The sequence below is a fragment of the Saccopteryx bilineata genome, chromosome 2 (assembly GCF_036850765.1).
Source record: "Saccopteryx bilineata isolate mSacBil1 chromosome 2, mSacBil1_pri_phased_curated, whole genome shotgun sequence".
Classification (NCBI taxonomy): Eukaryota; Metazoa; Chordata; class Mammalia; order Chiroptera; family Emballonuridae; genus Saccopteryx; species Saccopteryx bilineata.
In genome coordinates, this window is record NC_089491.1 from 260,896,128 (window position 1) to 260,909,403 (window position 13,276).

Here is a 13,276-nt window from a genome sequence, read left to right on the forward strand (position 1 = left end):
GGCAGAGATTGGATGCTCAGTAAATAGTAACAGTTAATAATCCCATTGCCACCATCATCACCACCATCCACACCATCCTCACCATGATCACCATGATCACCATCATCTTATCTTCATCATTGTTAGCACTACTGTTGTTGTCTGTCCCTGAACTCTGAGTCCAGACATTCACACTGGAGTTTTCACTGAGCAACTGCTGTCTCCCCAACAACAGGCTAGTGGATTCTCTGGTAATCAAGGCAGAAAGAGACTCCAGAGAGCACTAGTCCCCCCAGTTAGGCATGTCGTTTCCCCTCTCTGAGCCTCAGTTTCCTCATCTATAAAATGGGATCATAGCATCTACTCCATGAGATAGATGGGATGGCCAAAGCTCTTATAGACAGTGCCCAGTAGTCAGCACTGAATGAATGTTACCTGCTCTTATTATTTATGGAAACAGAGGCCAGGAAGAAGAGAGAGGATTTCATAGGGCCAGCCACAAAGGGAGTGACTTGGCCAACCTAAAACCTGGTCCCCTCCTTTGTTCTAATCATCCTACCCCACCCTCCTAAGGCACGGGGCTGCCAGAGAGTGCCACCTTCTAGCATCAGCCACTTCGGGGCTTTGTGGCTTTTCTTAATATAATTGTTTATGTCCAAGAGCAGCCATTCCAGCCTAATGAATAAATTCAATATGCTTAGAAAACACAGACTGAATCCTTGCTTGTGGCCCCGAATAGGCCTGGTTGCAGCGGTTGTCAGGCGGGGAGCCAAGCCACCAGCTGGGGGAGGGCAAAGGCCGCGGGGCTCGTGGCCCACAAGGAGGCAGGCGGGCGGGGAGGGCCCAGGCGAGGACCGGCCGCAGGGCTGCAGGGTCCGAGGACAGATCAATGAAACCTCCAGGTTGTAGGGCCGAGTGCAAATCCTCTCTTAATCAGAGCCCCGTTTCCACCCCGGGGCCAGAGCAGGGGTCTGTAGGTTGGTGCTTTGCAGATGGGAACACAGGGTCCCCAGGCCTTGCTCCCGCCACCACGCCTCTTTGCTCACCGAGTCCCTCTGCCTGTAGCACCTTCCCCAAGTTTTCCTCAGTGTGGGAGCTTCAGCTCAAGGGCCCCAGGCCCTGCACCCCTTGAGAGAGGCTGAACATTCCGAATGTTGGCTGTCTCCTGCCTAGAATTTTCTCTGCACATCACCAGTGCACTTGTCTGGTTTGATCCCCTTTGCTCAGACTGCGAATGTGTCATAAAAATTGAGGTTGGTGTCCCAAGGAAGCTGAGGACCTGCCATCCAGTAGGTCCAGAAGAGAGACCAGGAAGAAGGAGAGAAGGAGGAAATGGAGAGAGAGAGAATAGGGGAGACAGAAAGGAAGGGGAAAAGGAGAGAAAAGAAAAAAAAATGAGGGAAGAGGGGAGGAAGGTGATGAGGGGAGGAAAGAGGGGGCCAAGCAGAATAAACACAGCAAAGACCCAGGGGTTCAGAGACTGAGAATCTAGTCCCAGCTCCCCTCCAGCCTCGCTGTGTGACCCTGAGCAAGTGCCTTCCCCTCTCTGGGCCTCGGCCCCTGCCCTGTACAAAGAGGGGACTCAGGCCTGCCGGTCGCAGCCCCTTCTCAGCACATGGACTCTCCACCCCTGCAGGGAGGTCCCTGGGGCCAGGCAGATGGGAAATCATCCCTGGCTCCTGCCATCGTGCCGGGAAGTCTTCCCTGAGCAGGCGGAGCCTCGACAAAGTTGGGTTTGCCATCCAAGGCCCCCTGCACAGAGGAGCCATCTACGCCCAGACCACAGCTGTCCTGCTCCTCCTGACTGAATGGCTCTTGATATCTCTCAACCCAGACCCTGAAGAAATAAGCGAGGCTGGTCCCACTAGCTGGGGCCCAGACACCAACCCCAATCAGCATTCCCAAGGAAAGGAGTGGAGGCACGTGTGTTCTGAGCTCTGAACACCTGTGGCAAGTGTGCAGTTTGTCTCGTTAGATGCAGAAAGCAGTGGGGCGGAATGGAGAAGCCCCTGTTGGTGGCAGGCGAGTGAGTCACAGGGTTGAGTGGCAGCGAAGAACTGCCAGCCGCCAGATGGAGGACTGGCCTCTGCCCCCCCGAGCCGCGCATGCTTCACGTATGGGCACAAACGTGAGCTCAGAGAAGAAAAGAAGGGACAGGCCAAGCGTCTGTTTTGGAGTAGTGGACAGAGAGGGCAGCCCCCAAGTGGAGACTGCAGGTCCATTTTGAAGTGCCACGCCTTCCTCTGACCCTCAGTGACACAGCGCATGGCAGGCAGAAGGTCCAGCTGTGTGCCACACAGAGCTGTGTGACTCTGAGTCAGTGGCTTCACTTCTCTGAGCACTGGCTTCCCCACCTGCAAACAGGAATGATAACAGCAGTACCATCCCCGTAGGCTGGTGAGGGTTAAGTGCGCCAACCCGTGTAAATACCCAAGGAGGTGAACTGGACTGCATTCATGGAAATGTTAAACCTTTGACCCCACGGTTCCATGTCCAGAAAACCATGCCTCCAAAATGCTCACTCATGTGCATAACCTCCACATCTAAGGATGTTCCATGTGGCGTGGTTTAGAACACCAAAAAGCAGGAAACAACCTGAATGATCACAGGACTACGATGTAGATGGATGCTCACCCAATCTAGGCGAGCTCTGGCCATCAATATGAAGAACTAGGGACGCAACTATGACCCGGAGGGCGATGAGGTCAAAGACACACTGTGAGATAAAAAAAAAAAAAAGCAAAGGCCATAGAAATGGAGATAGTGTGGACTCATTCATGTAAAAATAGCAATCAAATATTAGATATGTGCATAGATGTAGCTAAACGCCGTTAGACTTTTCAGTGTTTTTCAACCGCTGGTCTGTGGACTAGTCTGCCATAAATTCCATGCCGGTCCATGAGAGAGTTAATCACCCCGATGTTGTATGAAGAGTATAGACCTAATGGTCTTAACTGAACTCACTTTTGCTCAGGTGATTTCTGCCTTAGTGGTCCCCGAAATAATTCTCCTATTCTCACTGGTCCCCAAGTATAAAAAGGTAGAACACCACTGGTGTAGTTACGGTAAGACCCCCATGTCGATTTCCTGGTGTTAATGACATACTAAGCTGTGTGCAATGTCACCGTGGGGAAAATTTATGAGACCCTACTATGTGTTGTTGTTCCAACTTCCTGCAACTCTGTAATTACTTCAAATCAAATAGTTGAACAGAAAAAAAAAAATCCAACCTGTCAGGGTAGTGAAACTACCCTGTGTGATCCTGCCATGGTGGTTATATGTCATTATATATTTGTCAACACCCACAGAACGGGCACCCACCAGGAGTGAGCACTCGTGTCAGCTACGGACCGTAGTTAACAGCAATGTGTCCGTCCACCTCGGCTCTTCCGCTGGTAATGAATTCCACCTTTAAACTTTAACAATGGTCACCTTTGAGAACCGAGGGATCTGGAGGGTGAAGAGAGACCTTTGTTCATCCTATAGTCTTCTATTTTGTTTCCACTTTTCACAGGAAGACAGCTTTGCAGTTTTGCATATGCCACAGCTTTAAGACAATAATAAAACACTTCGCAAAGTGTCATTTGAATATACGGTCATTGCTTTATGTTCACGCCATCACTGTTACTATTCCCACCGGCCATCAGCACGTGGGGTCTTGCCCCAGCTTGGGGAGTGTCTAGCCACCTCCTTCTACCTTCAGACGGACTGTCCTGGTTGCTGGACGTTGGGGTGCCCCAGCAGCAAGCAGGGGGCTGGGCTCTCGTCATTACTGCTGTCATCTCTTCTTCCAGCAGGCCCTCTAGGCTCCCCAATTTATAGTGCCATCCATTCAGGGACTGACACCTTTATTACGGCAGGCAGGGAGTCGCCGGGCTGACTGGCAGCCCGTTATGCGGCCCCTCCTTGGGTTATAAATGGGCCTAACTGTGTCATATATTAGACAATGGGGTCAGCGGCAAGTAGACTGGCAAATTTAGTGAAAGACAAATAAATTAAACCTCCCGCCAGCCTTCCGAGAAAAAGAGCAAAGCAACGCGACCAAGGCAGGCATTGCTCATCCTTGTTGCTGTTTTGGATTCTGAACGTTACTGTCATTTTTTGTGAAGTCATGATGGGCAGCGGGCAGCGTGACAAATGGACTCGGGCTTTCCGGGTATGGCCTACATCATCTCTTACAGCTACAGGACCTCGGGGGCGGGCGAGGACTCAAGGCCAGCCTCAGTCTCGTGGACTCCAGGTTTGCCAATGAAGACTCCCCTGGGCAATGGACAGATTTTCCATTCATAACAACAATAATAGTAATGATGTAATAAAATAGTAATAATAGTAAAAAACAGTAATAAATATAACAATGTATATAAATATACAAAATATATATATTTAATAAATGTACTATATGCAATATATATTTATATATATCATATATACATATACACAAATAGTAATAAGGATGACAGAGCTTTATATATTTATATTAAATTGGCAAGCCTTAAGTTATGCATATTAAATTGCACAATATATTAAATCACGTATGTAACCCTAAGAAGCAAGCACTATCATTGTCCCCATTTTACAAATGAAGAGACTGGTCTCAGAGGTCAAGAGAGTCACTAGTCACGCAGGAGAACCAGGGCCGAACACAGGTTATCCTGGCCCCTGAGGCCTGGCCTTTAGCTCCAATTATGAGCTCTCCTGCCTTTATTCTGCTTAGAAGGATGATCTTCCAGATGGAGGAATACAGACTGGATATTGAACGGAGATGGGAGGGTTTCAACATCAGCCACCACCAGACTGCAGTCACATAAGAAGCCTCAAAGCCAGAACCGCCCACTGAGCCCTTCCAAATCACAGACCCACAGAAGCCTCAGGAAATCCTGAAACAATTGCTATCTAAGCTACAGAGGTTGGGGTCGATGTGTTGCACAGCACGGTAACTGGACCAGTCACGAAGCAAGCAAATGTTGCAGTGAATCCTCACTTCAGTTTGAGCCCAGGTCTGTGTCACTCCTGGGTGCGCTAACCACTGCCCTGCAGTATCCTTGGCCCTCAGGACTTTATGCTAAGCTGGGGGAAAGAGCACTGGACTGAGAGTCCAGAAGTGGATTCTGGTTCTAAGCCTGACGTTCATTAGCACAGCAGTTTCATTATGTGTGCTGAGCAAGGAGCCTCACCTCTTGAAGGCCTGGGTTCTCCACCCACCGAATGGGTCTAATGACCGCCCTGGGCCACTTCAGGGGCAGGTTTAATGCCAATGGAGACAACTGACAACAAAAGTGCTTTGCAAAGAGAAGTGAGTCAAAGCTCGCTGCATACCTCCGGTGTTCCAGGTGCTATGCACCCACTGACTACATACTATGATGGTAGAAGGCGGATGGGGTTATCCTCATGTTACAGACACGGCAGCTGAGGACCAGGGAGGTCAAATCCCTTGCACAGATCAAATCTCACAGTCGGGAAGAGGGGGAGCCGGGCTCCAAAGCCAGCTCTAACTGCAGGGCCCAGCGTTTCCCTCCTCCCTCCCTCTCTCCTTATCAAGTGAGCTCCAGAGAGCATCGTTTGTGGCCTTTGAAACATACAGGTGCCAGCTAATTGTTCTATGGCCACTTTTTACCAAAGGAGACAAAACATGAGGTTGGATAAATGGTTGCCTGATGGCTTCTGAGGGATGGCTCGGGCCGTGAGCCTCGGTGAACAGCAAACCAGCCGCCATGTCCCAGAGTTTCCTGCCTGCCATGTGGAGCCAGCCCCCAGAGCCCCTCCCACTGCCTTCCCAAGGGACCTGATCCCAACAGCTGGCCTGGGAGACACAATGCAGAGGGAGGGACTCACTTGGCGCCTCTGCCACCGTAAGAACACATTTCCTCAGATCCAAAGCCAGCTGTGCCCGACCTCTTCAAAGAAGCCCACCTTATAAAGAACCAGCTCAGCCAGGCACCGCTTGGCCAGTCCATGGGAGGCAGCCCAGAGCCAAGGTTATTAGCCTCGTTACTTGGGTGAGACCCAGACAGCTACACACTGCCCCCTCTCCCCTGTACAGGTGAGACTTAGGCGAGTGCCGTAACTTGGCCAAGTCACACATGGCTAATGAAAGGCCAAGCTAAGATCTGAACCCAGGACTGGCTGACTCCAAACACCTGTGTCCTTCCCCCACCACACCCCGAGGGGAGGCGTCCCCCAGACTTTGAGGCTGCCCACGCCTCAACCGATAACAGGGTGATCCAGAGCCTTCATGGCCAGCCAACTGCCTAGAGGGCTGGGGACAGAAAAAAAAGCCTCCTGGGATAGACTACACCATGTCACAGGGGCTGAAGGTACCAAGAAGGGGGTGAGAGAAGGCCATGGTAGCAGAACCCTGCCAGAGCTCAGGGTCCATGGGGAGCTGATGGGAATCTCTGGAGGAAGAGGATATAACCCCAAGGAGCCCTGCTGGGGCCGTGTGTGATGTCAGTGCTGAAGACTCCAGGGGCAGAAGCCGAACTGAGTAGGGACCATGAATATGCGGGACCATGGGGTAACCTGGGTCTCCATCAGCTTGGGACTGCCTCATACGTACTCGGTGGCCTTTAATGGGGCAGAGTAGGACCTGAAAGGCCCATTGCAAAGTATAGGGCAGTGGAGCAACCTCTGCAGGAAGAGCAGCCCACGTTCCAAACCCCACCCTGAGACACAGCAGCTGTGTGATCTCAGGTAGATCACACGCCTTCTCTGAGCCTCCGTTTTCTAAGCCCTGCCCCCCACCACCACTATGAGCCAAGTCCTGTGCTCCATGTGTTTTGGCCTCGATTCATTTGATCCTCACAATGAACCTACAAAGTGAGTGCCATCATCAGCCCCATTTTACAGAGGAAGAAACCGAGGCTGGGAGAGGCCAGCCCAGGATTCCCAGCCAGCAGGCTGAGCCCCGACGCTTGCCCAGGGCCCTGTTCTTCCTCTGCAGGTGGCTGCATGAATCTCATCAGATCAAAAAGCACACTAGACGTGCAAGGACCTTTGAAACCACTAAAAGCTAAACCAATATTATCAATTATTATTGTTGTTATTGTTATAACAGTTCAAAAACCCTGAGTCTGGTTCAAAGGCCCCAAATTTCCCTACAGGGTCTGATACTAGCTTTTAAAAATAGGATCAGGGCTCTCAAAGGAAGGAAGCCAGGCGCCTGAAAGGAGAACATCATTTAATGGGGGAAAAAAGACCTGATTTATGGAATATTTCAAAATGATCTGTTATGACACAAAGCAAAGACATTTATATATGACTTTGAATTTCTTAATAGCTGATTTTAGAGCAACCTATTATGAAATCTTCCAAAGCAGAATATATAGTAAGTAAATCATCAAGCAGGCCGCCCAGGCAGACTGACGGCAGCTCTTCTTAAAATAATTTATACGCTGAGACGGTGTGTGTGTGTGGGGGGGGGAGACTGGGAGAAATTATTGCCGTAATCACGCGTTAATTAAATATTTATAAATGTGACTTCCTCATCTATCACAACAGGCGGCTACAGGTATGGGTCAGGTCCCCGCGCCCACATCAGAGGCTCCGGGAGGAGGAATTCAGGCACCAAGACTTCTCTGGTGACAGGTCAATAGGCCGGGGGAGGAGGGCTCCCTTAGCCTCTGTTTAGGCACTTTGGAGGCCGAGAGGGTTCAAGCGTGACAGCAGACACAGGAAAGCAGGTGCCGTCCATCTGCTAGACTCCCTTTCTTCCTAGACCTCGCAGAGTGCGTGGAGGGAGCAAGCCAGTCTGAGCTGAATGCAGCCAAGCAGCAAGTGGCTGGGCCACCCTGGGACAGTCGCCTAACCCAGGCCCAACAGCATAATGGTGGAGCTGTCTTCTATGGACGGACTGCTTTAAACCAGATGCCCCTGATGGCCTGTCCATCACCCCTCACCCTGGCCATCGCATACATGCTGCCCCAGAGGCGGCCCTGGCCTGTCGCTGCAGGTGCCTGTCTGTGCCTCTCCGCTTTCTCTGGCCGTGGAACGTGCTCGGCGCATGCGTCGGGCTGGCTGTAGGTGCAGGAGGCGATGGCCCTCAGGAGCCACCTCCCACCAGGGAGAAATAGGCGGTGGTGGGTGAATATTCCAGCTTCCTCTCCTCTGGGGTATGCCCTTCAGAGTCTCCCAGGGGTCCCCGGTGGGACTGGGTCCCAACTGCCAGGATGCAACCTGCTCATGAGGGCACCCAGGACCACCGGTTTCCCTTCCCTGGCTCACTTTCCAAACTCCCCTGGTGGTGCCTCCTGGAATCCCCTCCCAATAAGCTACATGCACCCAAATCTTTGTCTCAGGGCCTCCTTTGGGGGAACCTAGCCTATTTGGTTTCCTTTTCTTTATCCCGTGTAATCCTCACACCAACCCCATTCCTAGTCCGTTAAAAGAAGAGATCACTAAAACATAAAAAAGTTTGGATCTGAATTCAAATCTGCCAGTAAAACCAGTTCTCAAGAGCCCATATCCTGCGACTTACTGCACCTAACCTACTGAGCCTCGGTTTTCCAGTCTGTAAAATAGGTTCAATCCTTCCACGCTTCCCCAACCTACAGATGCCCATGCCTAATGCTGACCCTTCACGGCTTTGCTTGTCTGAACTGCATGGTTCCAACCCCCATCTCAGTCAGCTGGCAAAGCTGGCTAATGGTTTCACATCTCGAAGTCTCATCTCTCCAAATGAGATGCAAATCTCACAAGGAGGGCGCTATCTGTAATTTGAAGACTGTATAATTTTCCCTTGTCCCCCAGTACAATTCTTACATATAAACTTTTTCCTGCTAATGGAAATGCAAAAACTCTTCTTGGTTTGTGGGCTGTACAATGGCCAGCAGCAGGCAGGCTTTCATCCAGAATACAAAGCACTGTAAGTCCTCTGAAGGTAGGAGCCTCTCAGCTCTTGATCCTGTCTCCCCAGAGCCTTTTATGGTGCCAAAAGAGAAAGCAGAAGAGGAGGCTGGGTTAGGGAACTGTGGAGCCTTGAATACCAAGCTGAGGAATTTCACTTAATTTTGCAGGTAAGGGATGAGTTTCAGAAGGAAGCTAAGCAGGGCAATAGCATAACAGGTTTATGTTTTAGGAAGGAGCCGAATGGTCACACCAAGAATGGACAGAAGGAAGAGTGAACGCATCAGTCACCAGGCTACTGCAACAGTCCAATCAAAAGAAAGAAAGAAGGGAGGGAGGGATGGTGAGAAGGAGAGAGGGATGGAGAGAGTGGGAGAGAGAGAGAGAGAGAAAGAAAGAAAGGTCAACACCTAGTTTAAAGTGATAACAGTATCAATAGAGATGCCAGGACAAAAAATGCGATCACAGAGAGTATCTACGGGCAAAGTGAGTGCCTGGATAGGGAGGGGTCCTGCATGGGGGGTGGGGTGAACAAAGGGACGATCAGAACCACGTGGGAGACAAGGCCGAAGCAGGGACCATCAGCAATCAGACAAGTAAGGAAGGGGAGCGGACCCGGGAGGAAAAGAGTAACCAGGTCGCCTTTAGCACATGTGGCAGAAGTGTCTCCAAGATGTCCAGGTAGAAACATACCGCCTTTATGGCGTGGCCCCAACTTTCTCTCGCGTGTGCTAGAGCTTCTCCGCTCAGTCCAATAGCCACCGGCTACATACGGCTATTTAAGTTTATGGTAATTAAAATTTAATGCACATCAAATTCAATTCCTCGGCGCCACAAGCTACATCTCAAGTGCTCGGTAGCCACATGCGGGTAGTGGCTTCCGCCCTGGACAGCACAGAAGGAGAACGTCTCCATCCCTGCAGGAAGTGCTACTGACAGCACTGCTCTAGGTTTGCTTGAAAACTCAGCCCTGCTTGCTTCTCACTGGGCTTTGTTCGACAGCCTCCCAAAGAGCCGTCCCAGACACACAGATGACAGACCAACCCCGTTCCACTTCGCTGGGAGAAGGGCTTCTTCAGGCCCCGGCCAGTCAAGCCAGCTGGCAGCCCAGGTGAGCTGGGCACGAAGGACGTACCTTTGCAGGCCCCCGCCGCGCCGAGGTGGTAGATGGCTGCCAACACCCGCCAAATGGCTCGCTGCTCGCTCTCCGAAACGCCCAGCGTCTCCATGGCACGCTGGAGCTGGGCGAAGGCAGCCGCCGCCCTCTGCTTGTCTTCAGGCTGAGAGCAAAGGGAGAGAGGAAGAAAAAGAGGCCATCACGGCGGAGAAAATGCAAACTCACCACATGAAGCCCAGCTCAGTCTCGAGGGAAATTTGTGGTCGCTTAAGAACCACAGTCAATTACCCACAATTAAGCCAGGGAGGGATGACAATCTTTCTATCTGACTCCAGAAGGCGATACAATTTTTATTCATTCATGTGTTCATTCAGGAGATTTACTGAGGCTCTGCTCTGTGCCAGGCTCCAGGAATGCAAAGATGAGTGAAACCCAGAACTTGACTTTGAAAAACTCTCAAGGTGGACGTGGAAAGAGATATTTTTTAAAAAAGCAACTAAGTGTGGAACAGGCTAAGGGCTAGGATACGGGTATAAGTAGGTTGCTATGGGATATCGGAGGCAGGAATGCACTAATTAATCCCACCCAAGAAAGTCAAAGAGAATATCATAGAAGATTAGACAAAAGTGTGATTGAAGTTTAAAAGCTAAAACAGGCAGAGTTGACCCATTCAATGTAATAAAGGTCCTGGTAAGTAGAAGGAACATCATGAACAAAGGAGATCTTTGGAGACAACAGGTGGTCAACTGAATGTGCACACAGAACAGGTGTTCTTGGAGGTGGAGCTGACCGAGAGGGGAGGCTATGAGCACGTGAAGGCCTCAAACACAATATTAAAGGGTGTGAGCCTTACACTCCAGCCATGATTGGCAAATACACATTCCTATCGACATTCCTGGACTGGTAGCAGACATCAGTAATCGGTGAAGATCCCACAGCAAGCCAGTGAGTCCAGATTCCTTGCAGGACATCACCCTATGCAGCCACCACCAACAGCTCTACCTCAGCGACTGAAAGGGGACCTGCTTGCTACCTGCTCCCCCAACCCCCCATGGAAGCAATGGGAAGCTGCCCAAGAGTTTTAAGCAGGAAGGAAGAGACAATGACATGATCAGATGTTTATGGGTTGTAGTGTGTTGTTTTTCTTTTTTAGATTTATGATCCCAATTATGTTTGATTGAATATTAAAATTAGTCTGAAGCTCCTGCACACACACCATCTGGCCAAGGAGACTCAGCCCAGAAGCCTGCTGGGCTGAGCGGAAGTAAGCCGGGGAGGAGAATTCTTTTGTCAGTAACCCACCAGCACATAATGAGAAACTGATCTGCACTTGGACAAGGATTGGGTTCTAAACTGTAGGCTGTTAAAGCTGGCAGGTCCTTGGGTTTTGTGGAGCCCAGAGAGGAGACGATGCTTGCCCAAGGTCACACAGCAAATTAGTACCAGACACACAGGACTAGGATCAAGGCTTTTCTGACTGCCAGTGCAGGCCACTTGTCCCATTCATTCAATCCACTTCTTCTAACTGGGAAAGAATCCTGCAAGGATCACCGACCAGTTGGGACGATGTCAAAGCATGCAATGACATTGAAAGATTTGCTGTGGAAACATTTCAATTAATAGCAAAAGCATGTTCCACTGATCCATTATATTTCTGGGCCACCACAGGACCACAAAATCCCTAGCAACCAGGAGCGCAACCTAGCAACCGCAGCTGCTCCACTGGAGCAAAACTGGGAGAAGGAAGGCATCTTACCAACATGGTTATTTATGAGATTTCAAAGTAGCGGAGAAAGGACACCAAAGAACAGCGGAAATACATTTACTGTGGCTCCCACTGTCATCCCTGAGCATTTGACTTTAAATTACAGGCAGACACCATCATCTGCCACTTAGCTCATGTGAAGGGAGGAATGAGAACACTTCCGCGAAAGCTAATTTGCTTCTTTTTCTCTCCCTCCCTGCCCCGAGTCTCTGCGGCAACAGAAGATATGAAGGGACAAATACATATGCTTCTGATTCAAAAACAACTAGGATCAGGAAGACGTTTACCATTCCTCAAACTTCTCTGTATTATGCCCTGATAAAAGCCAGTCCTTGCATCAAGCTTGTAAAAATAGAAATGAGTGGAATAAGTCAACTCAGAGCCCAAATGTCTAACCACAGGAGAACGGAGAAGCAAAGGATGCCATAGCCCGGGCAAGTGTGAAGTACTACGCAGCAATAAAAAAGAATAAGTCACTGATACTTGCAACCACCTGTATGAGTCCCACGAACCCAATGGGAGTCAGGAATGTCAGATACAAAAGGCCAAGACACTGTCACTGTATGATTTCCTCTATGTCAACAAAACTAACCTATAGTAAGAGAAGTCAGGATGGTGACTCTGGGGTGTGAGGGGTACCCCTGATGGGGAGGGGACTCAAGGGAACCTTCATCAGAATGAGAAATATTCTAGATCTTGATCTGAAGTGTGATTGCAGTGTGTTTAAAAATATAGTCATCGAGTTGTACACTTAAAATTAGTGCCCTTGATCCATGTTACTGTATCTTACTCAACTAAAAAAAATTTTTTTAATGAAAAAATAGTGAACTCAGAAGTGCTCAGGGTTTATCTGATGCAATCAAAGATTCAAGGTCAACTGAAGACTGTAGGTAATTTAATTTAAACAATGAAATCCAGCCCTGGCCAGATAGCTCAGTTGGTTAGAACAATGTCCTGGTACTCTAAGATTACAGGTTTTGATCCCTGGTCAGGGCACATACAAGAATCAACCAATGGGCCCTGGCCGGTTGGCTCAGTGGTGGAGTGTTGGCCTGGCGTGTGGGGGACCCGGGTTCGATTCCCGGCCAGGGCACATGGGAGAAGCGCCCATTTGCTTCTCCACCCCCCCCTCCTTCCTCTCTGTCTCTCTCTTCCCCTCCCGCAGCCAAGGCTCCATTGGAGCAAGAGATGGCCTGGGTGCTGGGGATGGCTCCTTGGCCTCTGCCCCAGGCACTGGAGTGGCTCTGGTCACGGCGGAGCGGCCCCTGGAGGGGCAGAGCATCGCCCCTGGTGGGCGTGCCAGGTGGATCCTGGTCGGGCGCATGCGGGAGTCTGTCTGACTGTCTCTCCCCGTTTCCAGCTTCAGAAAAATACAAAAAATAAAATAAAAAATAAAAAAATAAGAATCAACCAATGAATGCATAAATAAATATAACAACAAATTGATGTTTTTCTCTCTGTGTGTGTGTGTGTGTGTCGTCCTTCTTCTCTCTCTCTAAAATTAATAAGTAAAAAAAAATTTTTTTTAATGCAATCCAAAATGCCCTATCCACATTAAACTGGGCTGCGTGAAG

The 13,276-nt window shown here is 49.9% G+C and overlaps 1 protein-coding gene across 1 annotated transcript in view; it reads right to left on the reverse strand.

Moving 5' to 3' along the window:
- The window catches only part of MYO18B (myosin XVIIIB), a 238,619-nt gene that overhangs the window by 182,867 nt on the left and 42,476 nt on the right, over positions 1 to 13,276 (reverse strand). Inside the window, exon 12 of the mRNA XM_066260272.1 lies at positions 9,956 to 10,100. Within this exon, the coding sequence (XP_066116369.1) occupies positions 9,956 to 10,100 (145 nt within the window). The remainder of the gene's footprint in view (positions 1 to 9,955; positions 10,101 to 13,276) is intronic.